Source organism: Haemaphysalis longicornis, unplaced genomic scaffold (assembly GCF_048455015.1).
Source record: "Haemaphysalis longicornis isolate Haplotype H1 unplaced genomic scaffold, Haemaphysalis longicornis Haplotype H1 scaffold_8, whole genome shotgun sequence".
Lineage (NCBI taxonomy): Eukaryota > Metazoa > Arthropoda > Arachnida > Ixodida > Ixodidae > Haemaphysalis > Haemaphysalis longicornis.
Genome location: NW_027526445.1, coordinates 18,576,893 through 18,600,507, shown reverse-complemented (window position 1 = coordinate 18,600,507; position 23,615 = coordinate 18,576,893). Strand labels below are relative to the sequence as shown.

Sequence of the window (23,615 nt, the reverse complement as noted above, 5' to 3'; positions counted from 1 at the left end):
CACATTGCACCACCCGGGAAGCCGGCCAGACGGCCCGCACTGCACCACATCACCCACTGGAACCAGTCCCGGCGCTGCCTTGCTGAGGAGGAGCTGGGGGAGGGAGCAGAGATGTTCCGGGACTTGGTTTGCTGCGCCAGGCGAGCCACGCGGAGCTGCACCTTCGCCGAGGGGACCACCACCATGCCAGACCTGAAGCTGCTGCAGCTGCGGGCGGTACGGAACCGGGCGGAGCGGAGGGCGCAGCGCTCGGGGGACAGGGCAGACTGGACGGAGTACCGTCGCGTGGATGCTGCCTGCCGACGACATGCCCACCGCCTCAACCGGCAACGGTGGGCCGAGCTGTGTGTCAGCTCGGAGGCAGACCTGCGCTGCCGTCGACTCTGGGGCATCTTCCGCTCCATCTTGAAGCCCCGGATAAACCGCAACCCTCTGGCCGCCCTGGCCATCCACAAGCAGGCAAGCTTTGGGGAGCTGGCCGAACTCTTTGCGGATCAGTTCCTGCCACAGCACCGGACGGAACCAAGGCCTGCGGCTGCGCTGGAGGAGCCCGAGGGACGTCACCCGCTCAACGACGCCCCCATCACGGAGGGCGAACTCCGCAGTGCCATCCGAAGCTGCAAGCGCAAATCGGCGCCAGGGGCAGACGGCCTCACCTACCAGATGATCCGCAACCTGGACGAGGTGGGGTTCGGCAAGCTCCTGGTGGCCTACAACCGCATCTGGGAGACGGGGCAGCTGCCGCCCGAGTGGCGGCTCGCCATCCTGAGGCCCATCCTCAAGCCGGGGAAGGGCCTTTGGGCGGTCACGGCATATCGTCCCGTCGCCCTCACCTCCTGCGGGTGCAAGCTGCTGGAGCGGGTGGCGCTGCGCAGGATGGAGGTCATCGTGGTGGAGGAAGAGGCTATCCCGGAGCAGCTCACGGGGTTTCGGAAGCACCGAGCGGCGACCGACTCCATCACTGACGTGGTGGCGGCCCTGGAACACGCCCGTGCCACCAGGCAGGTGGCTGCCCTGGTGCTGCTCGATGTGAAGGGCGCTTCCGATAACCCCGCCATCTCCTTGGCCATGGAGGAGGCTGGCTTTGCGGGGAAGCTGCGGGGCTTCGTCGAGGCGTTCCTAACGGGCCGGACAGCGCAGGTGCAGGTGGGGACCGTCTTGTCGGCACCTCGGCCAGTGGATATCGGCACCCCACAAGGCTCCGTCATCAGCCCCTTCCTCTTCAACCTGGTGATGGCAGCCCTGCCAGGCTGCCTGCCCAGAGGGGGGGGGGGCACAGGGTACACATGTCGGTGTACGCCGACGACATTGCCCTGTGGGTGCTTGGACCGAAAGGAGACGGCAGAGCGGTCGTGCAGCAGCTGCAGGCGGCTATGGATGCGGTGCAAGCGAGCTTGAAGGTGTCGGCCTGCAGCTGTCGACTGCAAAGACAGAGGCCATGCTTGTGCACCCGAGCGCAGCCGCCCGCGGACGGACGAAGAAACTCCGCATAGACGGCGAGGAGCTGGAGTGGAAGACCAGGGTGAGCTACCTGGGGCTCACCCTGGACCACAGGGTGGACTTCCGCCAGGCCGCCAAGGAGCTACGTGCCAGGGCACAGCTGGCCACCTCGGCCGTGCGGAAGATGGTCGCCCGGGACAAAGGCTGCTCCCAGAAGACAGCCCTGCGGCTGTGCAGCGCCTCGGCCGTGGGGCTACTGATGTACGCGCTGCCGCTGGTCACCCTGCGGAGACCCAACTGGCGGCAGCTGGAGGGCGACCATCGAAAGGGCGTCCGCGCCTGCCTGGGCCTGCCCCGAAACTCGCAGTGCGACAGGACGCTGGCTGAGGCAGGGGTGTGGACGCTGGAGATAACGGCCGAGCAGAGGGCCCTGGGCCACATTGACCGGCTGCGCCGAGCCGAGGGGGGCGGCCCCCTGCTACAGCGGCTGCGCACCCACCGGCACACACGCATGGGGCGCATGGTGGCCCGGTACGAGCAGGTGGTGGGCACCACAGACTTGGGGCCCTCCAGCCGCCCTCCGGACCTGGCGGCCGAGCTGCACCTGGAGATTCCAGGCCTGCGCAGCAAGCGGCGCACGCCCCACTGCGGGTTGCTGCCGCCGGCCCGGGCCGTCGCCTGGGAAGACCTGGAGGGTCACACCCTGGCGTACTCGGATGGCTCTGTGCGGCAGCGGCAGGGCTCCGCTACAGCGGCCGCCGTGCTGGGGGAGGCCACCCGGCAGGCCCGGCTGCACTACGCCGCATCCTCGGCCACGGCAGAGCTGGTGGGGGTCCAGCTGGGCCTGGACCTGCTGCTGCAGCTGGAGAGCGCACCCGAGCGCTGCGCCCTGCTGTGCGACTCCCGGGTGGTTCTGCTGCGCATCCGGGAGGCCGACCCGCACTCCCCTCTGGTTCGATGAGTGCGCGAGAAGGCGGAGCGGCTGGCAGGCAGGGGTGCCCGGCTGCGGCTGCAGTGGGTGCCCGGCCACATCGGGCTCGAGGGAAACGAGCGGGCGGATGAGCTGGCCGCCGAGGCCCACGAGCTGACGCCCGCGGCCGCGGATGCCCAGGCAGCGGCGGACGACTCCCGCCTGCTTATACAGCGGCACCTGCGGGCACAGCACCCGGACCCACGGCTGGCTGCTGGAGAGGCCCCACCACCTGTGCGGGCTGCACGGCTGCCCCGACAGCTGCGTTCGTCAATCCTGAGCCTCCGCTTGGGGGCGGTGTGGACGGCGGAATGAAAGCACCGCCTGGGGCTGGCCGACAGCCCTGCCTGCCGGCACTGCCGCGCACCTGTCCAGTCCCTGCCGCGCCTGCTCTTCGAGTGCCCCGAGTATGCGGCAGGGAGGCCGGAACTGCTGGCCGCCCTGGGAGGAAGGGCTCGGCCGCTAGACGAGCTACTATGGCCGCCGGGCAACACCAGGGAGAGGGACAGCGTCCACGAGGGACTGGGCGGCTACCTGGATGCCTCAGGGCTCCGCCTGGCACTTGACTCTCTGGCACAGTGACTGTGTGAACTTTTACGAGTTCTTTTTTTCTTTTTTTTTCCTTGCTCCAGACTTTGTGTGGGTGTGGGAGTGTGTGTTAACTTGTAAATATGCCCCTCCCTCCCCTGTGTTCTGTAAACATGTCACCTCTATCATCTGTCTCTCCTCTCTATGAATCTGTCATCCTCTGCCCCAACCCCCACACCAGCAGGCGTTCCGGTGTCCACCCCTAGGTGTGACAATTTACGCCTGCTGGTGGTCTTTCCTTTCCTCTTTCTTGACCATAAATTCATTCATTCATTCATTGTGCAAGTTTACTGTCAACAGTAGCTTGAGCAGGCGCCTTGTACAGAGTGTTACAGTAGCACCTCCCTTGCAAGCCGGTTCATCAATCTAGGCATGGGTACAGGAAAATATGTGTTGTTAATACAGCTATTTGGTACTGCTATAATACAGAATGGTCGCCTACCATTGTCCCTTAAAAATACAGTGCTTGACAGCTGCATCCTACCGGTACTCACCTACGGGGCTGAAACTTCCAGGCTCAAGTAAAGGGTCTAACCTAAATTAAGGACTACTTCGCAGGCAATAAAACGCTAGAAGATGCGTGTAACATTAAGGGACGAGAAGAGGGCGGAGTGGATATATTTTAATCTCGGAATTGGCACTACCAAGGCAAACTTTAATTTTACTATGACATCTAATGTGAGGTACCACCATATATAGGAACTATATGTCGTGAATGGGGACTCTGAGGACATTTTAACCAAGCTACAGGTCCCATCAGAACTTGCAAAATGTTTTTCTCTGTCTATCTTAACCGCTTGGTGGATTGAAGTGACAATATTTACACGGATGAAGCCATGTCCACAAAATGTGGCAAAAGGAAACATGCACAAATCCGGACAGCGTCACTGCCACAGAATATACTTCCTGCAGCAGAATGGCGAGGTCGGATAGTTGGTATATATGCATACCTAAACCTTCAAAACGCACACCTCTAAAAAACTCGTCATGTTGTCTTGTTCGTTTGTCCTGTTAGGCTACATTTTTAGTTGAAGTACACGTTGTACAGCACGAATAATCAAAGTAGTGCAAGAACGTTTTACAGCACAATCACATTCACACATAGTCTAAGTTGCACTAGTCAGCAGCCTGCGACATGTAAGTTATTAGCAAACGACAGGGCAGATACCAGGATCATACTCTGCCTTAAACCTGCGAAATCTAATATGCTGTTACTCTGCTCACCAAGGTGTGTTACACATAACAAATTTATTTGGCTGAAAATTCCATAAGTAACAGCAACTTCACAGCCATTTCTTAATATTTTTACTTGGTTCTGAACGGTTTATTTATGTTTCCGATGCTGTAGTAAGAGTACGAAGCGCAACCAGCGCTGCTCATGCAATTGTACCAGTTACGACATGCGTGTAGGTCTGACATTACAAATAAATTCGGGTTGCCTACACCTTGTTCATTTCAACATGTAACGACCAAACTGATCGTTCCAGAAGATTGAACACTGAATCGAAACGCGAAAAAGCATCCAGATGGCATTTTAATCTAATGCTGTACGATCGGAAATCACTCGATTTATTATTTTATTTCAATGTTACACGCACGGCAATCATTTAATTAATTGTGGACGTTTTTTAACACAAAAATATTATTACAAAAAAATGGCCTCTGCAGAAGCTAAACAAAAACCAAGAGTTCATAATATCACGTTAGAAGTACATGATGTGCGTGTAACGGATACACGCCTATATTCACACACGCACTTATATTCACACTCTCCAGCTTCTGGTATTTCATTTCATGTTAAAATATACGGATAGAAAAACAGGACAGAACAAACACTTCACCAAAAACAGGGCTAGATATTGCGCCAGAATTGATTCGTGTTACACGCATAAGCCAGGTACAAAGGTCTACCGACAAATCTGCGCAACGCACAAAGCGAGTCACTCAAAAAGTTAGGGCTAACCACTTACGTCGACCGAAGTTCGAGAGCAACTCCGCTACGTTAAATACATACGTTTGGAAAATGAGGTTCACTAGTACTTACTTATCTTCACTACTTGGCAGTATTTCTTCGCCCGGTGAATAATTCGATGGTAGGCAAATCACCGAAATAACTAATGTTGAAGGCGCGCACACCCGTGCCGTCACCAACCACTGGCACGCGCATCGATAAGGAGTGCAGCAAATACAGCTGTCAACCGGTCGGACTCGCCGCCCAACTACTTTCCTGTCTCTTGTTCGTCCGAGAGAAAAACTAGTTCCTTAAAGACACCCAACTTGATAAAACGCGTTGCGAAATATATGCCCAAGTTATTGGTAAATACAGATATTAGTTGCCAATTGTATACAAAAATAGCTTGAGCGTGTGTATTTTTAAAGAAAACAGTAATTGTACCGACAATCTAGATTACGGCATTTAGGGCAATTTCAGGGTCTACGGTGGAAATGCAGCTGCCGTTGGGTTGTGGGCGCCGTACTTCTGCGGTTTTTTCTGAGGCCACAACCACGTTCAGCCTATTTTCCGCGCTTTCGTGCGTCGACATCGCCCAGCGTTGAGGGCGTCCGGAAAATGCCCGGCGACGTGACCTGACGCGGCAGCTACGCCGATGTCTATGGTACTCGCCAGATATCAGCGTCCACGCAGCGCCGGAAAGCCCCCGAAAGCATACGACATCGTCCGGATTCCATGTCCATTTCCTTGTTTGGGGGTCATTACGTTCGCAGAAAACAATTATTTTTAACGTCTGTTCGGAAGTGCGCATTCTTTCGTTGCTAGCTTGGCTTTCATCGGTGAGATCGGGGGTTTGGGATAGCTTTTTGTGATTTAAATACGGGAGCTCTGCCTACGTTGCTTGTAGTAATACAATGATGGGCTTGTTTGCAAGATCGGTGCGTAACGAACAAAGTTTATGAACGCCAGAAATCTAGCGGTGCATTCAATTTCATTTGCGGCTACCGTACCTTGCATAGGAGGAACGATGAAGCGCGATAGCTTTTTTTGGCCTAAATAAGGGAGCTTTGGTTACACCACTTGCACTATTAGCATAATTTGCCTCGCCTCCAAGATCGGTGCGAAAGAAACAAGCTTTAGCACTGCCGAAATTTGTCAAATACGACCAAAACATATCACTCGGCTGGCGTGCTGGCGGAAAGCAGGCCAGCCTAAATCTCTTCGATGTTGATATTAAAAAGACAGATATCTAGCAGGGTAACACTAATAGAAGATGCCCTGGTCGGTAGTTCTACGAGATTTTTGTATGCATGGCATGCCAGTACGTTTTTTTATTTCCAGAGACCACGTATCCACTGAACTCATGTCTATATTGATATCCCCCATTATAATACAGCAGTTGTTATTACTGCTACCAAACTGAAGGAGTCGTTCAAGAAAAATACTTAAGCTTTGCCGGTCACCATTTGGTGGTCGATAGACCACAGACTGTGGTCTTTCCCAAACGAATTGTTAAGCACTCAACATCGTTGTTACTCCTACAAAAGTCGTCAATGACCGTATACGCTATAGATTTTTTAAGTTAAATTGCAACTCCCGCCCCCTTCCTGTTCTGTCTGAAAAGGTGTTTAGATCGGTATCCACTAAAGAGTGGAATCGCATCATTTTTAGTCAACCAAGTTTCTGGAAAGCACACCAGATCAAGATCAGGTTTAATTGTTTCAAAGAAGATATAATGATATCTAGGTTGTTTCTCATGCTCCAGGCTTGAGAAAAGTTCTGTCGGACGCAACTCTAGCTTTCAATTATGGCTTCCGCCGCACGTAACTGTAGAGATTGGCTAAAATTTCCGTCGATGTAACTCTAGTTTTTTTTAATTTTCGGTTATGTTGGACGTAACTCTAGACACTGCAAAAGAGAGACTTATGTCAATGCCAGACACACAGTCAAGTAGCTAAATAGGAGCTAGGGGTTCGGGATTGTAGGGGAGGCAGGCAGAAAATGTTTCTGCAGAAGAAGAATAAACACCTGTTTGAATAAAAATATTAAAAATATCAAAGTGTATAAATAAATACTAAGCAAATAAGACATAAAGGCTGGAGTTGTCTCCCCAGAAAAGATGGGGTATTAGTTCAAGGTCAGCTTATTCTTTCGTTAAAAAGTATACTGGTAGGAATGGCAGTCACAGAGTCAACTAGGACGAAAAAGTTGGGGGATGGGAAAAAGGGAAAAAGGGGAAAAGTTTTGCTGCAGAGAAAGCACCAACACCTATGCCCATTAAAAAAATAAAATGTGAAGATATAAATATATAGAGCAGCTGAAAACATAATGACCGTAGTATTCACTCATTAGAGGTCGGGTTAGCATATCAACGTCAGCCTATTCGTTCGTTTAATATAAATTCCATTCTGGGAATGGCAGCTATAGAGTCATTTGGGATAAGATGAGATGGGGGATCAGGAAGAGTGAAAAAAGGCAAAAAAAATTCTTCTGCAGAGGTAGCAGCATCAAATTTGAAAAATTATAAAGGTAGATACATAATAAGGAAATAAAACATAATCATATTGCTCTCCCACAAAAGGTCGGGTTAGTATTTCCAGATCAGCTTATCCTTTCCTAAAATATAAATTGCCTGCCACGAATGGCAGCCTTACAGTTAAGTGGGGTAAGAAAAGGTAGGGGTTTTGAAGAGGAGGAAAAGAGGCAAAAACTATACCGCAGAGGAAGCAGCAACACCTAAGTAAAATAAAATATTAAAATATGAATATGTTATTTTAATAGGCTATACAACATAATTACCATAGTGCTCTCAACGAAATATACGGGTTAGTAGACCGTGATCTCACCTATTGTTTCGAAAAAAGAGAAATACACTACTGCAAGTGACAGCCACACAGTCAGGTGAGACAAAATTTGGGGGTTCGAGAAGAGGGGGGAAGGAGCTAAGAAAATCTGCTGCAGAGGAGGCCGCAACAATTATGTCAATGAAACTATTGAACCTTTGAAGATATAAATATAACAGGCAAATAAAAAATAAGGACCATAGTCCTCTGCCAGGAAATGTCAGGTTAGTAGATTAAGTTCAGCTCATTCTTTCGTAGAAGATAAGTTGTCTGCGGTGGATGGCCGCCACACAGTCAAGTCAGATAAGAGAGGTAGGGGTTGGGCAAGATGGGGGAAGTGGAAAAAATTCTGCTGAAGAGGAAGAAGCAACACCTATGTTAATTAAGATATTTAAAATATGAAGGTAGAAATATGAAGGCAATAAAACATAATCACCATTTTCCTCTTGCAAAAAAGTTCGGGTTAGTAGACCAAGATCAGCTCATTGTTTCTTAAAAGGATTCACTGCTGCAAATAGTAGCCACTTCGTCATGTCACATAACAACAGAAGGTTATGCTGCAGGAGAAAAAAGGCAAAAAATCATGCTTCAGCTGAGGAAGGAGGAACACCTATATCAATTAAAATATTAAAAATATGAAGATATATATCTATAAAGGCGAATAAAGCATATGGGTATAGTCTTCTCCAAGAAGCGTTCAGGTTAGTAGATGAAGATCAACTTTTTCTTTCGTGAAAAGATAGAGTGCTGCAAATACCAGCCACACAGTCAAGTTGGATAACACAGGGACAATATTGAAGAGAGAGAAAGAAGGAAAAAATGTAGCTGCAGAGGAAGCAGTAATACCTATGTCAAATAAATATTAAAATAGGAATATATAATTTTAATAGGCAATTAAAACATATTCACCGTAGTCCTCCCCGAGAAAAGGTCGGAATATAAGATGAGCTTCGCCTATTCATTCATAAAAAGCTGGACTCCTGCAAATAGCACACACACCGTGAAGTTTGATAACAAAAGCGGCGTTGGGAACAGGGGCAGAGAGGCAAAAGGTCTGCTGGACAGAAAGCAACAACACCTATGTCAATTAAAATATTTGAAATAAGAAGGTGTATATATTCGGCAGTAAAAATAATCCCCACATTCCTCTTCTAGAAAAGTTCTGGTTAGTAGATCCACATCAAATTATTCTTGGATAGAAAGATGGATTGCTACGAGTAGCAACCACACCATCAAATCGGATAAATAAAAGGGAGGTTGGGAAAGAGAGTGAAAGCGGCACAAAATGCTGCCATAGTGGAAGCGGCAAGACCCATGTCAATTAAAATAATTCAAATATGAGGATATAAATATAAATGCGAATAAAACATGAATATTGTGTTCGACAAAATTTTGAGTTACTAGATCAAGACAAGCTTATTCTTTCATAAAAAGATGGACTGCTGCAAATAGCAGCTAGACAGTAAGGTTGCATAACAAAAGGTAGGGGTTTGCGAAGAGTGGGGATAGAGGCATAAAACGCTACTTGTGAGGAAGCAGCAACACCTTTCTAAATAAAAATATTAAAAATGGGAAGATAATTATAAAATAAGCAATAAAACATACTGACCATAGTGCTCTCCAAGAAAACATCAGTGTGTACATCAAAATCAGCTTATTCATTGGTAAAAAGATAGACTCTTACGAATGGCTGCCAAACTGTCACGTAGGGCAAAATAAAGCGGGTTTGGTAGAGTGGAGAGAGGCAAGAAATGCAGCCGCAGAGCAAGCAGATAGACCTCTATCAATTGAAGCAATAAAATATAGGGCTATAAATATACTATGCATGTAAAAACTAATAACCACAGTCCCCTCACAAAAGGGTTGCATGAGTAGTTCAAAATCGTCTGATCTTTCGTTAAAAGAAAAATAGTATGCTACAAATGGCAGCAACACCGTCAAGTGCGATAAAAGGGGGGGGTCATTAGAGGGGGGTTAGAGGAAACACTCTGCTTCAAAGGAAGCAGCAACACCTATGTCGAATTAGTATAAAAATGTAAAGGGATATAAATAATAAGTAAATAAAAGATAATGACGATAGTCCTGTCCCGCAAAAGGTCGTCTAAGTAGTTAGAGATCACATTATCCTTTAGTAAAAAGTAAAAAAAAAGTTTGCTACTTATGTAAGCCACGCAGTCAAACCGAATAAAATTGTGGGGGATGAGGGAGAGCGGGCAAGATGCAAAAAATTCTGCTGCAGAGGAAGCAGCAATACCACTGTCAATAAAATATAAAAACATGAAGATACAAATATAATAGTCAATTCAAATACAATGACCATAGTCATCTCCAAGAAAAGAAAATGCTACTGCAGAGCAGGCAGCAACACCTATTTCAAAGAAAATGTTAAATATATGAAGATATAAATATAATGGGCAATTAAGAAGTAATGACGCTTGTCCTCTCCCAGGAGAGGTCGGGTTAGTTTATCAAGGTCAGCTCATTCTTTCGTAAAAAGACTGTTCAAAATAGCGTCCACACACTCAAGGGGAAAACGTTGGGGGATGGGCAAGAAGGTGGAAGTAGGCAAAAATGCTTCCGCAGAGGAAGCATCCACACATGTGTCAATTAAAATATGAAAAATAAGAAAACATAAATAAATTAGCAAATAAAGCCTAATTACCATAGTCCCCTCCCAGAAGAGGACGGGTTAGCTAATCATGATCAGCCGTTTCTTTAGTAGAAAAAATAGAGTGCTGCGAATTGCAGCCACGCAGACAAGTGGGATAAAAAACTAGGGTTTATTTAGAGGGGGAAAAAGAGAAAAATGTTTCTGCAGAGGAAGCAGCATCACCTATGTAAGTAAAATAATAAAATATGAGGATATATATACACTAGGCAATAAACATAATCACCATTGACATCTTCCACGAAAGCTCAATTTAGTAGTTCAAGATCAATTTGATTCTTATGTAAAAAGATATACTGGTGCGAGTGGCAGCCACACTATGAAGTGAGATAAGAAAAGGTAGGGGTTGGGCAAGAGGGTGGGAAAAGGCTAAAAATGCGGCTGCAGAGGAAGCCGCAAATCCTATGTCAAATGAAATATCAAACCTATGAGTATTTAAATATAATTGGAAATTAAAATACAATGACCATAGTCTTCTCGCAGGAAAGGTGGGTCAGCAGATCAAGCTCAGCCTATTCTGTCGTGGGAGACACTGTAATGTCGGATAAGAAAAATATGGATTGCGGAAGAAGTCGGAATTGCTAAAATATTCTGCTGGAGAGGAAGCAGCAACTCTTATATCAATAAAATATTAAAAGTATGAAGTTGTAATTTTATTTGGCTATTAAACATAATTACATTATCCTCTCCTTGAAAAGTGCGGGTTAGTTGATCAAGATCAGGTAATCTTTTCGTAAAAAGATGAAATGCTGCAAATAGCAGCACAAGGTCAAGTTGGCAATAAAAGGGGGTTGGGGAACACAAGAAGAGAGGCAAAAATGTTCCTCTAAAGGATTCAGCAACACCTATGCCACTTTAGAAAATAAAATATGAATATATTAATAAAAAGGCAATTAACACATACTGACCATAGTCCTCTCCCATGAAAGGTGGGGTTATTACACCAATTTCAGCTTATTCTTACATAAGAAATACACTGCTGCGAAGGGCAGCCCCAAAATCAAATGGGTAAGAGAAGGTAGGGGTGGCGGAATAGGTGAGGAAGAGGCGAAATATCCTGCTGGAGAGGAAGTGGCAACACCTACGTCATTTAAAATATTGTAAATGAGAAGATATAATTTTAATAGTCAATAAAACATTATAACCACAGTCCTTTTCCAGGAAATGTCGGGTTAGTAGATCAAGTTCAGCTTATTCTTTCATGAGGATGAATAGTCTGCTGCGAATGGCAGCCACAAAGTCAAGTCGGATAAGAAAGGTATGGGTTGGGGAAGAGAGGGTAGGGGTTAGAAACACTGCTGGAGAGGAAGCAGAAACACCTATGTAATTTGGAAATATTAAAAATATGAAGGTAAAATTATAATAGGCAATAAAAAGATAATACCCATTGTCCTCTCCTAGAAAAGGTCGGGTTAATAAATCAACATCACCCTATTTATTCATAAAAGTATGAACTTCTGCAGATAGCTACCACACAGTCAAGTAGGAAAACAAAAGTCGGTTGGAGGACAGGCAAAAGTAGAAAAAATGCTGCTGCAGAAGAGGCAGCAAGACCTATACCAATTACAATAATTAAATATGAAGATATAAATATCAAGGCGATTGAAACATATAAGTATAGTCTTCTCCTAGAAATGTTTTGGTTAGTAGATCAAGATGATGTAATTCTTTCGTAAGAGGTAGATTGCTACGAATGGCAGCCACACAGTCAAGTGGCATAGAAAGAGGTGTTAGGCAATAGGGTGGAAAAAGCAAAATATGATGCTGCAGATGAAGCAGCAAAGCCTCAGGTAATTAAAATACTAAAAATATTAAGGTGTAAATGTATAACCAATTGATGATGATGATGATTGATGATGATGATGATGATGATGATGATTGTTGGTGTTGAAGCGTGCAAGGCCAACAAGGGCGAAGAGCACCCGAGAAGAAGTTATTTAACGGTTTATGAGACTGTAAATACTTATACCGGTGACTAAATGTAAAAATAACGCAAAAAAAAAACAGAATGGAGATGGCTTGTGTATACGGCCAGGATGATCGCATGTGATATGACAACAACTGCAAAAATTTTACCTCGGCTAAAAACTGAAGACCGTGTTGACCAGAAAACACTGGTTCATAGGCAAAAAAGTATGACAGGTGCAGTGGATGTGTCGTCTTATTAATCAGAATGTTTATGTCGTGCTTTGTCAAGTGCCTTGCAAATGAATATTATGTGGACTACGATAGGTCCCTTCCACTCTGCTACACATGGGTCGCGAAGATCCAGTGAGCAGGTGGGAGAGGATTACATGCGTGTGGCTTATCCACAGTCTAGCCAGGGTCACTTCAGTGTACCTGCTGTGTGAGTCAGTTCTGTAGCGTCCCAATTGTGGTTTTATTATGTGTAGTTTGTTGTCTGTTTGTTGCGTCATTGTAGTCGCCGTGTGTCATGAAGCTGTCGTCTGACGTGTGTCTTGAGATCGGTGTTAGGTACTGTTGTCATGTGAACTATGGTCATGAAAGCAGCTGCACCAGCCATTTGAACCGCGGTCTCATTGCCAGGGATCCAAATGTGACTTCTTACCCAGCATAGACATTTTTAAAATATGAAGCATATCCAGTCATTAGTACCTGTAATGAACATTGATCCCAAATTTTTTAGAAGACCTTAATGATGATAGTGCCTGCACACAGCTTAGAGAATCTGTGCACACAATGTACTTGGGAATTTTATGTTTGATGATGTGATTTGAAATGAGTAAGATGCCTTACTCTTCTGCCATGTAAATACTGCTATGAAAATTCATTGTTTTAGAAACGCTTAAATTTGGTCTGTGTGCTGCACAAGACATGGTAGAAGCAGTTTTCGACGCGCCGCTGAAGAATTCTGCGCACGTACACTTATCCTTCAGGAACAAGAAGTGCTGCAGATTTGTACTCCTGGGTACCCTATTGTTTTAAATGCGTGAATGACTGGTCGCTCGATATAGGACGAAGATGTCATGGTGGAATTAAATCATGAATGAGTGTCTTGTGTGCGTCTTAAAGGGGGATATTAGGCGCAAAAGCCACCTCCATGTAAGCCTCCTCGAGGTAATGATATACATGCTCTGTTAAAAAGGTGTTGCAAGTCTGATGCATCGTTGATCATATGATTGAAAGAATGCTTGGTGAGAGACACGATTTTAGATGCTTACACTAAGTCAACATACTCCCGATGATGCCTTAGCTACAATTTGTCCCACTCGACATACACACCCTCGACAGCGCTAGTGTGGGAACCGCCGCTGCAGCGGCGAAGAACAAGACGCAGCACTGGGTCGAGCATTTTCAGTGCTGTTTTTGTAGCCGACCCATACACGACACTGCAGTAGTAAAGCTAAGACCCCACCAAGGCTATGTATAGGCGCAGCAGGAGTTTTTTGTCGGCCTGATAAGATTGTTGTGAGAGGACCTTAACAATGTTTATTGTTTTTATCGTTTGCATTCAGCTGTTTGATACGCGGAATGAATGTAAGCTGTTCATCCAATAAAATACAATAAACTTGTGCTCCTCCTTCACAGGAATTGACACGCTGTTTAAAGTGATGTCTGGGTCCGGGTGGACCCCACGCTTCCTGGACAACACAACGCTGAAGCTTTTTGCAGGATTCAATTTAAAACCATTCTTGTCTGCCCACCCCACCAGTTTGTTGACAAAAAGCTTGACCTGACGTTCGCAGATGGACATATTACATGATTTCAAGAAAATGTGGACGTCCTATATATACATGGAATAAGATATTGAGGTGAGAATGCTTTCCCAGTATGCTTCATCTTAACTATGAAAAGAGTTCACATCGACACTCCACCTTGCGGCACGCCATTTTCTTGCAAAATATTATTTTACAGTGCGGAACCCACTGTCACACGAAAGGTTCTCTCCGTCATTAAACTACAAAGGATGTTCAACATGTTGCCCAACACACCTATTGACTTCAGGTCACTAAGTATGCCGTAAGGCCAAGCGGTGTCATGGGCAATCTCGATGTCGAAAAATACAGTAACACAGAAATGTTTGTGAACGCAGGCATCCTTGATATACGATTCCAAAGCAACCAGTTTATTGTTGGTGGATCTCCGTGCCCTTAAGCCGGCCCGGCAGATCTCGAATAGACCGTTGTACTCCAAGTACATGAGTCTCCTGTTGATCATCTTCCTGAGAATCTTGCACAGGCAGTCGGTCAGGGCAATGGGTCGATAGCTAGCGAGAGAGGAAGGTTCCTTTCCTTCCTTCGGGAAAGCCACTACAATGGCGTCCCTCTATGAACTGGGAATCTGCCCCGAAAGCCATGTTTTGTTGTGTAGGTGAACGAGTGTCTCAAGAGTGTCTGGGTTTAGGTGTGGTAGCATGGTATATGTCATCTTATCTGCGCCTGGAGCTGAAGGTTTGCACGTGCTCAGGGCAGCCATCAACTCATAAATAGTAAATTCAGAGTTGTAAGAAGTTTTTATTTATATTTGTCATGTACGGGCTTTTTCTCTACAGATGTTTTGTGTTGCATGAAATTGTTAGTGTAAAGTGCTGAGCTGGACACGTGTTGGAAGTGTTGTGCGAGCGTGTGAGCCTGGTATTCCAGTGCGTCCCCGGTTGTACGAACAAAGGGCAGGCTGTGTGTCTGTTGCCCTTTAAGTTTGCGTATTTGTGTCCAGACTTTGTGAGTGTCGGTGTATGAGTTTATGGATGTTATGAATGAGCGCCAACTATCTTGTTTGGCCCCCGGCGCACACGTTTCGCCCTCGCCTTTGCCCTTTTCAACAATAAAAGGTTAACCGGCGTGCTGTACCAAAGAAAAATACCCTACGCCTTGTTCTGGGCCTCTCTCGCACGCCTACAGTCCTCATTTCACCACGGCCTCCTCTGGTTGCGTGGGGCACCAGAGGCGTGGGGAATAGAATTTTCGGCAGCGTCGAGGACGTATGCCATAAGGAGTTGGGCATCTTAATCAACGTGTAAGTGTCTTATAAATGTACGGTGTAGTTTGGATGTCTGTGTATATTCCAGTCAGCTCTTGCTTTATTCAATCTGCTCTTGGAAGATGTACTTCATGGATCTTTACCTACAACTGTTAGTGAGGTTGTGAAGTGGTCACTGCCGTATGAGTCAGTGGCCACACCCCCACCCAGACAAGGAAAGAGAACTGCGGAGCCAATAGCCAATACAACAAATGTGTGTGTGGTGTGTCCTATGTTATGGCATGTAGGGTATTTCTTGTTGAAAAGGCACGCTCAATAGGATGCTAAAAACTTCTCTATCTGGCGACCTCGGGAAATCGTGCCAGAAAAGACCCAAAAATAATTGTGCGCATTAAGGTCGCCAATGATGATGTAGTGTTCGGGCAGCTGGTCAGCCGCGCCTCGCAATCAGAGCTAGAAAGTTCAAGATGAGTTGGAATGTATTTGAAGCATACCATTATCAGCATAATAAATATAATTTTTAGAATTGCTACAGCCTCCAGGCAAGTGTGCAAAGTGACAGGGTTGCATGCTAAGGTTTTCCGGCGATTATAGCCACACTGCCACAAGAGTGTGCAGCCATCTGTGTCCATTCTGTATACTAGATAACTATTCAAGAAATTTGTGTGCTTGGTATTAAAATGTGTTTCCCGAACACACTATACCCTTGGCTGATTAGCATGCAGTATTTCGTACACATCATCAAGATTTTTATGAAGGCATCTGCAGTTATATTGGATTATGTTTTCTCTTCCCATTATGAAGAGCTCGGACCTACTAGAGTGTGTCGCTTAACTGTCATCTTTCGGAGCCTGGACTCTCGAAGGGGGCATTTCTGGCCCCTCTAAAGGGTTGGGTGCAGGAACCCGTTCCTTCCGCGGCGACACTAACATGAGCGGTGCCACGTCCATCTCATCCTCAGATGTCCTCAGCCGCGGACGCTGAAAGGGTCAGGAGCACCACAGGTGGCATGGGCGGTGCGGCAGGCGTGGGAGCTAATGCGGAGCGCCCGGTGTCCATCCCGTCCGCATGATCCAGTGGAAGCAGGGAGGGTGACGAAGGAAGTGCCGGAGGGCCATCGTGCCCGACGGTGGCTCTTGCCACCAGAGCTGTTGCTGGCTCAGCCAGCTGACCGTAGGTGGATTTCGGTTCCTGAGGCCATCCGAGGGGTGGGGGGGTCTCCGGAGGTACAAAACCCTACTCCCGGTACTGTGTTCTCCCGAAACCAGACGCCGATCAGCACCCGGTGAGCTGCGCCGGCGTACCTTCCCAGGGGGAAAGAGGCGAACCACTTCCGCGGCTCTCCGAAGGCGATGTTTTTTGTTACCTGTAGGTTATTGAATTTTTCTCTAGTTGAAACTTTTCACAAGGGCGAAAGTATGCTACGTGTGGACCCTGGTAATTCGTGCAGGTAAAGTTGGTTATAGTGCAGTTGTCGAATAGAAGATCATGCTGGGCAAATGTGGCACATGTTCATCCGTGACAGTAGTTGGTACCATGCCGGAACCGCTGGCAGTTGAAACAGCACTGCGGGTTCGTGATGTACGGCCGCACAAAACAACGAACTAAACCTGCGTTGACATTCTCGGGCAGACTGCAGCGGTCAAAATTCAGTATCACGTGTTTGGTGGCTACTTCTTAGTTGTCTCTCCTAATGCCGATGCGCCTTACTGCTGTGACGCCTTGGTATCTTAGGCTTTCGAGCAGATCATTCTATGTCTCGGTTAGAAGATCTGGCTCAGATATCACACCCTGGGAGTCGTTGAGGCTGGGATGGGGTGTGCCTCTGATATCCAGATCTGCCATGCGGGTTTGGCTGATGGTAGTTTTGGCTTGCTGCTGCATGTTGACCTGAACTAACACCTCAACAGTTCTTAGTTTTTTGGCATTGTCTCTCTTGCCAAGGATAGCTTCAAGAAACTTGGATTCAAGGAATACGGATAGTGAAGAAAGAGGCTTGGATTTGTCAACGGACTCTACTATCAAAACGGACTCTACTCTACATACTCTACTATCTACTATCATTTGTACCGGACTCTACTATCTACTATCAGCTATCAAATTTCGGGGGGTTGATGGAAGGAAGAGGTGAAAAAGATATTTCGGGTCTGACCCTTTTCAGGGTCCGATCTTGTTTGTTAGGGGGGGGGGGGGGCGTGTTGATTTACCATATGCCATAAAAAGAAGCAGTGGACGAGGTACTTTCTTCGCTCGGGTTACCCTGATACCGAGAGAGTTCCAGGCGCTTCTTGCGTAATAAACAGACTGGGAGCCCATCCGCCGAAGCTTGACCTGGTCTCCGACGGCCACTGTTTCAGGTTTCTACCCTTCACCTTAAAACACATCGCTTACGGTTGATCAAAACTTAATGTATGGGGGCTCGGGGTCCACGGTGTCGCCAATAAAGTCACCAAGATTACTCAAGGTGCCCCGGGGGGTGGGTTAATAAATCAAGATCACCTTATTCTAAGGTAAATAGACTGCTGCGAATGGCAGCCACAGAATCAAGTGGGGTGAAAATGGGCGGTTTGGGTAGAGGGGGAAACGAGCAAAAATGCTCCTGTAGAGCAAGTAGCTATACCTGTGTCAATTGAAATATTAAAAATGTAGAGCTACATTTATCATAAGCAAAGAAAACATGACTATTGTCCTTTCCCACAAAAGGTTGCAATACTAGCTCAAAATCATCTTATTATTTCGTAAAAAAATAGACTGCTACGAATGGCAGCCACAGGGTGAAGTGGCATAAAAAGAAATCGGGAGTTTGGGAAGAGGGGGAAACGCGGCAAAACATTCATCTGCCGACGAAGCCGTAACACCTATGTCGATTAAAATATCAAAACTATAAGTATATAAATGTACCAGACAATAAAAACACAATGACCAAAGTCCTGTCGCAAGAAAGGTGGCGTTAGTAGATCAAGTTCAGCTTACTCTTTCGTAGAAGACGCATAGTCAGGTCGGATAAGAAGGGTAGGGGTTGGGTAAGAGGGGAAGTGGAAACATTGAAAATATGAAGGTGTAGATTCAATAGGCAATAAAAAAATCACCATAGCCCTCTCCCAGAAAAGTTCTGGTTAGTAGATCAAGATAACCTCATTTTTTGTAAAAAGATGGACCCCTGCAAACAGCAGCCACACAGTCGATGGGGGTGAAAAAGGGGGAGGTTGGAATAGAGGTAGAAAATAGGCTAAAATTGTGGCTGTTCAGCAAGTAACCGCAGCTGTGTCAATTGAAATATAAAAAATATAGAGGTATAAACATCATAAGCAAGAAATTCATCGCCCATAGTCCTCCACAAAGGTTGAGTTAGTAGATCAAAATCATCTCATTCTTTCGCAAGAATAAAAAAAACTGCTTCGCATGGCAGCCACACAGTCAAGTGACAAAAAAAGAAGGCGGGGGTTGGAGAAGAGGTTGAAAAGGCGAAACTCTCGCTGCAGAGGAAGCAGCAACACCAGTGTCAATTAATATATTAAAAATTTGAAAATATAGATATAAAGGCAAAAAAAATCTGACTATAGTCTTCTCCCAGAAAAGTTCGGATTAGAAGATCAAGATCAGATTATTCTTTCGTAAAAAGATGAACTGCTGCAAATGGCAGCCACACAGTCAAGTAGGATAACAACGGAGGGTTCGGGAAGAGGAGAAAGTAGAAGAAATGCTCCTGCAGAAAAAGCAGCAAGAACTATGTGCATTACAATATTAAAATATGAGTATATAAATATACAGGCGAGTAAAACATAATGAAAACAGTCCTCTACACAACAGGTTGTATTAGTGTTGTAACGTGATAGAGTCGGCCAAGGAGCGGTGACAGCGCCGGACGCTGTTAGTTTCCCTGTGTGTTTAGCCGCCTGGCTATTATCTGTTCCGGCCGGTGACGTCACGCCTGTCCTATATATATATGCGTTGGTCAGCGCAGAATCAAGGATGACTCTTCGTCATGACTACCGTGTCGAAGTTATCACATGTGGCGACGAGGATGGTCGACGCCCCGCGTAGCCTAAGAAGAAAGTGTCCCAGTAACAAGTGAGCAGGCAGCCAAGCACTGCGAGCCGACGGAGCGACGGAGGAAATGCTGTACCTTCTTTGGGATTACGCCAGCACTCCGGCAACGGGTTCTTCGACGGACCGTCAAGAAACGCCCCTTGTCACCACAACGCGCCAACTCCGCCATGATGCAACTTAGCAAGCCACGCCGTCAAACGCAGACTTTTTGAGTGCCTTGCATCTGCAAAATGTCGTATTTGGGCAAGTTAGTCGAGTTTGATCCGAGAACTCAGAACTTTGACTCGTACCTTGAGCGCTTCAAACTTTTCGTAATTGCCAATGATGTAATACAGGAAAAAGTTCTGCCCGTGTTTCTGACTGCAATTGGCGCAGAAGCATTTGAAGTGCTCAGAAGTTTGGTTGTGCCAGACGCGCCTGCGAACAAAACATTTGCAGAGGTGAAACAGGTGCTTCAGGCGCATTACAGTCCTTCGAGTTCACTGATTGCTGAACGGTGCAAATTCAATAGGCGTCTTCAACATGAACAGGAAAGTGTCGACGATGTTATTGTAGAACTGAAGCACCTAGCCAGGAAATGCGATTTCGGCGAGTTTTTGAATGATGCTTTGCGAGACAGGCTTGTGGAAGGGGTAAGAAATGATGACACTCAGCGTGTGCTATTCGCCGAGGAAAATTTGAAGTTCGATAATGCATGCCAAATTGCTTTGGGCCGAGAGTTAGCAGCCCGAGACTCGGCATAATGAAGGCTACGGATGCCAACATACATCCACTGAAGAGTCGGCAAAGGGAGAATAGGGAGGGCTGCGACGCTACTAGTAAGCCTAGTCAGTCTCGTCCGAACATTCAATGCGAGCGATGTGGCAAGAACCACCCTGCAAGCAAGTCATGGTACAAAGAGTTTAGGTGCCGCCGGTGCGACAAGCTAGGGAATTTGCAGAATCTGTGTCGAAATGAGCCTAGACGAAGCAAACAAACTCACGCGGTAGAATGTTGGGAGGAAGATTGTGAGCAGGAAGTATATCATTTTGTCAACATGGCGCATTCCTCTTACGAGGTCATCGGGGTGGTAGAAGGCAGACCGCTGCAGATGCAGATTGGCACAGGCGCAGCTGTGACGATAGTTCCAGGAAGCGTGTACATGGCGACTTTTCCGCACGTAAGGTGCACGCCGTCTCAAGTATCGTTGCGCACTTATACGGGAGAGCAGCTGCAGCTAAAGGTACAGTGTGAAGTAGCTGTCCACCACAACAACCAGCCCCGCACGGGGCACCTTGAGTATTCATGGTGACGGTGAGCAGCGACACCGCGGACCCCGAGCTCCCAACATAAGTCATGTCCAACCGTGGCGAGGTGTTTAAAGGTGAAGGGTAGAAGCCGTAAACGGTGGCCGTCGGAGCCTTGGTCAAGCTCCGGCCGATGGGCTCCCTGCCTGTCTACCAGGCAGGGAGCTCCGGGACCTCTTTGACTACCAGGGTAAGCTCAAAGGAAAAAGTACCCCCGTCTCTCTGCTTTTATACTATGCTATATGACATTTTCAAACCTCCCCCCTCCAAACGTGATCGGCCTCCGAAAAGGGACCGCACCGAAGTTTCATTTCCACCTCTTTCAACAACTGTCTTACCAAGAACCGTAAACAACTATTCCCGTTTTCTTGTAGTTGAGTCAACTGACACAGAAAGATCTGTCTCTTCATTGTCTGTCTTCTTGGTATCGAAGTTCCTGAGGAGTATAATTGGTGAGGCGTACAAAGCCAAGAAACAAAGAACTGGGCAATTGCTGGTTGAAGTCACCAAGCAGCAGCAGGCAGAAAAATTCTTGAGCCAGACCCGAATCGCTGATCTTGACATCAGGGTCACACCCCACCGCCGCTTAAACAGCCCTCAGGGCGTGATCGCCGATCCCGATCTACTGAACGAAACTGGAGCCGATCTGCTGGAGGGCCGTCGAGGTCAGGGCGTAACAGGGGTCAGACGCATAAACATACGTAGAGAGGACAAACCCACAGTTTGTCATCCCACAGTTTCAACTGTGTCAATTGCCAGGGGCCCCACGGAAAACCACCAGGAAACCCACCTCAATTTTAAACAAACAAATTTCCTAAATAGGTACATGGTATTCAGAAATGACAGGGTTGGCTGCACACACTCTTCAGAAGGTGTGGCAATTGTCGCCCAGAAATCCTTAGCCTGCCACCCTGTCACTTTGAACACTGTCCTTGAGGCTGTAGCAATCCGTACGATAATATTTAGTAGGTTGATAACGGTATGCTCCATTTACATTCCTCCTGATTTTGCACTTCTGAGCTCTGATTTCGAGGCACTTGTTGACCAGCTGCCCGAACCTTACATACTAACAGGCGACCTTAATGCGCACAACTCTCTTTGGGGCTCCTACAGAACGGATGCCCGAGGTCGCCTGATAGAGAAGTTTCTTACCTCCTCCGGAGCATGCCTTTTCAACAAAAAACAGCCTACATACCATAACTTAGGACACAATACATACTCGCATCTTGACTTGGCTATTGGTTCCGCAGTTCTCTTTCCATGTCTTGAGTGGGGTGGGGGCACAGACGCATATGGTAGTGACCATTTCCCCACTTCCCTAACGTACATAGGTAAAGGCCCACGCAGTCCATCTTCCCATAACAGGTTTAATGAATCAAAAGCAAACGGGAGTACATTCACAGAAACATATAAACTACACCACATAACCATAAAATACCAACACGTGGAGGAAGCAGCCCAACTCGTCACGGCACACATACTCGACGCCGCCGGAAAGTCTATGCCCCAGGCCTCTAGTGCGTCCCGCAACAAAAGGAGGCCCTGGTGGAACGAAGACTGTAGGCGGGTGCGAGAGGCCCAGAACAAGGCGTGGGGTGTCCTTCGCCGGTACCCCAGGCCAGATAATAACATTTCCTTTAAACGGGCAAAGGCTCTCGGAAAGCGTGTGCATCGTGAGGCGAAAAGGTAGAGTTGGCGCGCCTTCCTCACTTCCATCAACTCATACACCGACACTCACAAAGTCTGGACACGAATACGTAACCTTAAAGGACAACAGACACACAGCCTGCCCCTGGTCAGTACAACAGGGGAAACACTAGAAGACCAGGCTAACACCCTTGCAGAAGATTTCCAACACGTTTCCAGCTGTGCACACTACACAAACACTTTCCTAAAACATAAAAATACTTGTGAAAAGAAGTCCTTCCATGACAATAACAGGTCAAAATCTGGTTACAATTCTGAATTTACACTCTATGAGTTGAGGGTTGCCCTGAGCACATGTAAATTTTCAGCTCCAGGGGCAGATAAGATTATATACACCATAATACAACACCTACACCTAGACACTCTTGAAACACTCCTACACCTATATAATAAAATATGGCTTTCGGGGCAGATTCCACACTCTTGGAGGGAGGCCATAGTAGTGGCGTTCCTGAAGGAAGGGAAGGACCCTTCCTCTCCCGCCAGTTATCGTCCCATCGCTCTGACAAGCTGCCGGTGCAAGCTGCTCGAGAAGATGATAAATCGGAGGCTCATGTACTTCCTCGAGTACAACGGTCTTCTCGAGAGCTGCCAGGCAGCCTTTAGGGTGGGGCGATCCACCAACGATCAACTTGTTGCGTTGGAGTCCTTCATAAAAGATGCATTTGCTCATAAGCAGTTCTGCCTTACGGTATTCTTTGATCTTGAAAAGGCTTACGACACAGCCTGGCGATATGGCATTCTTAGCGACCGTAAGTCCTTTGGTGTGTCAGGTAACATGTTAAATACCATTTCTAGCTAAATGTCCACGAGGACATTTCGTGTTAAGGTTGAGCGATCCCTGTCCGGGATATATGTGCAGGAAAATGGTGTGCCGCAAGGTGGAGTTCTAAGCTGCACATTCTTTATAGTTAAGATAAACTCCCTCCGAAAGGCATTGCCACCAACCATTTCCTGTTCCATCTATGTAGACGATGTTCAAATATCTTTTAAATCGTGTAGCCTGTCAATTTGCGAACGTCAAGTACAGCTCGGTGTTAAGAAGCTTGCTGCATGTGCGGACCTTAACGGTTTTAAACTGAAACCGGGCAAAAGTACTTGTGTTCTGTTCTCCCACAAGTGCGGGCTTAGTGCGGACGATGAGATTGCTCTTGGCCGTGCATCTATTCCT

At 46.9% G+C, this 23,615-nt stretch overlaps 1 protein-coding gene across 1 annotated transcript; it reads left to right on the top strand.

Moving 5' to 3' along the window:
• The first annotated feature begins 19,681 nt into the window (after window positions 1–19,681).
• Window positions 19,682–20,194, top strand: LOC144148206 (uncharacterized). The gene has a single exon (XM_077679789.1). It carries the CDS (start codon window positions 19,682–19,684, stop codon window positions 20,192–20,194), a length of 513 nt encoding a protein of 170 aa, XP_077535915.1.
• The last annotated feature ends 3,421 nt before the right edge of the window (window positions 20,195–23,615 follow it).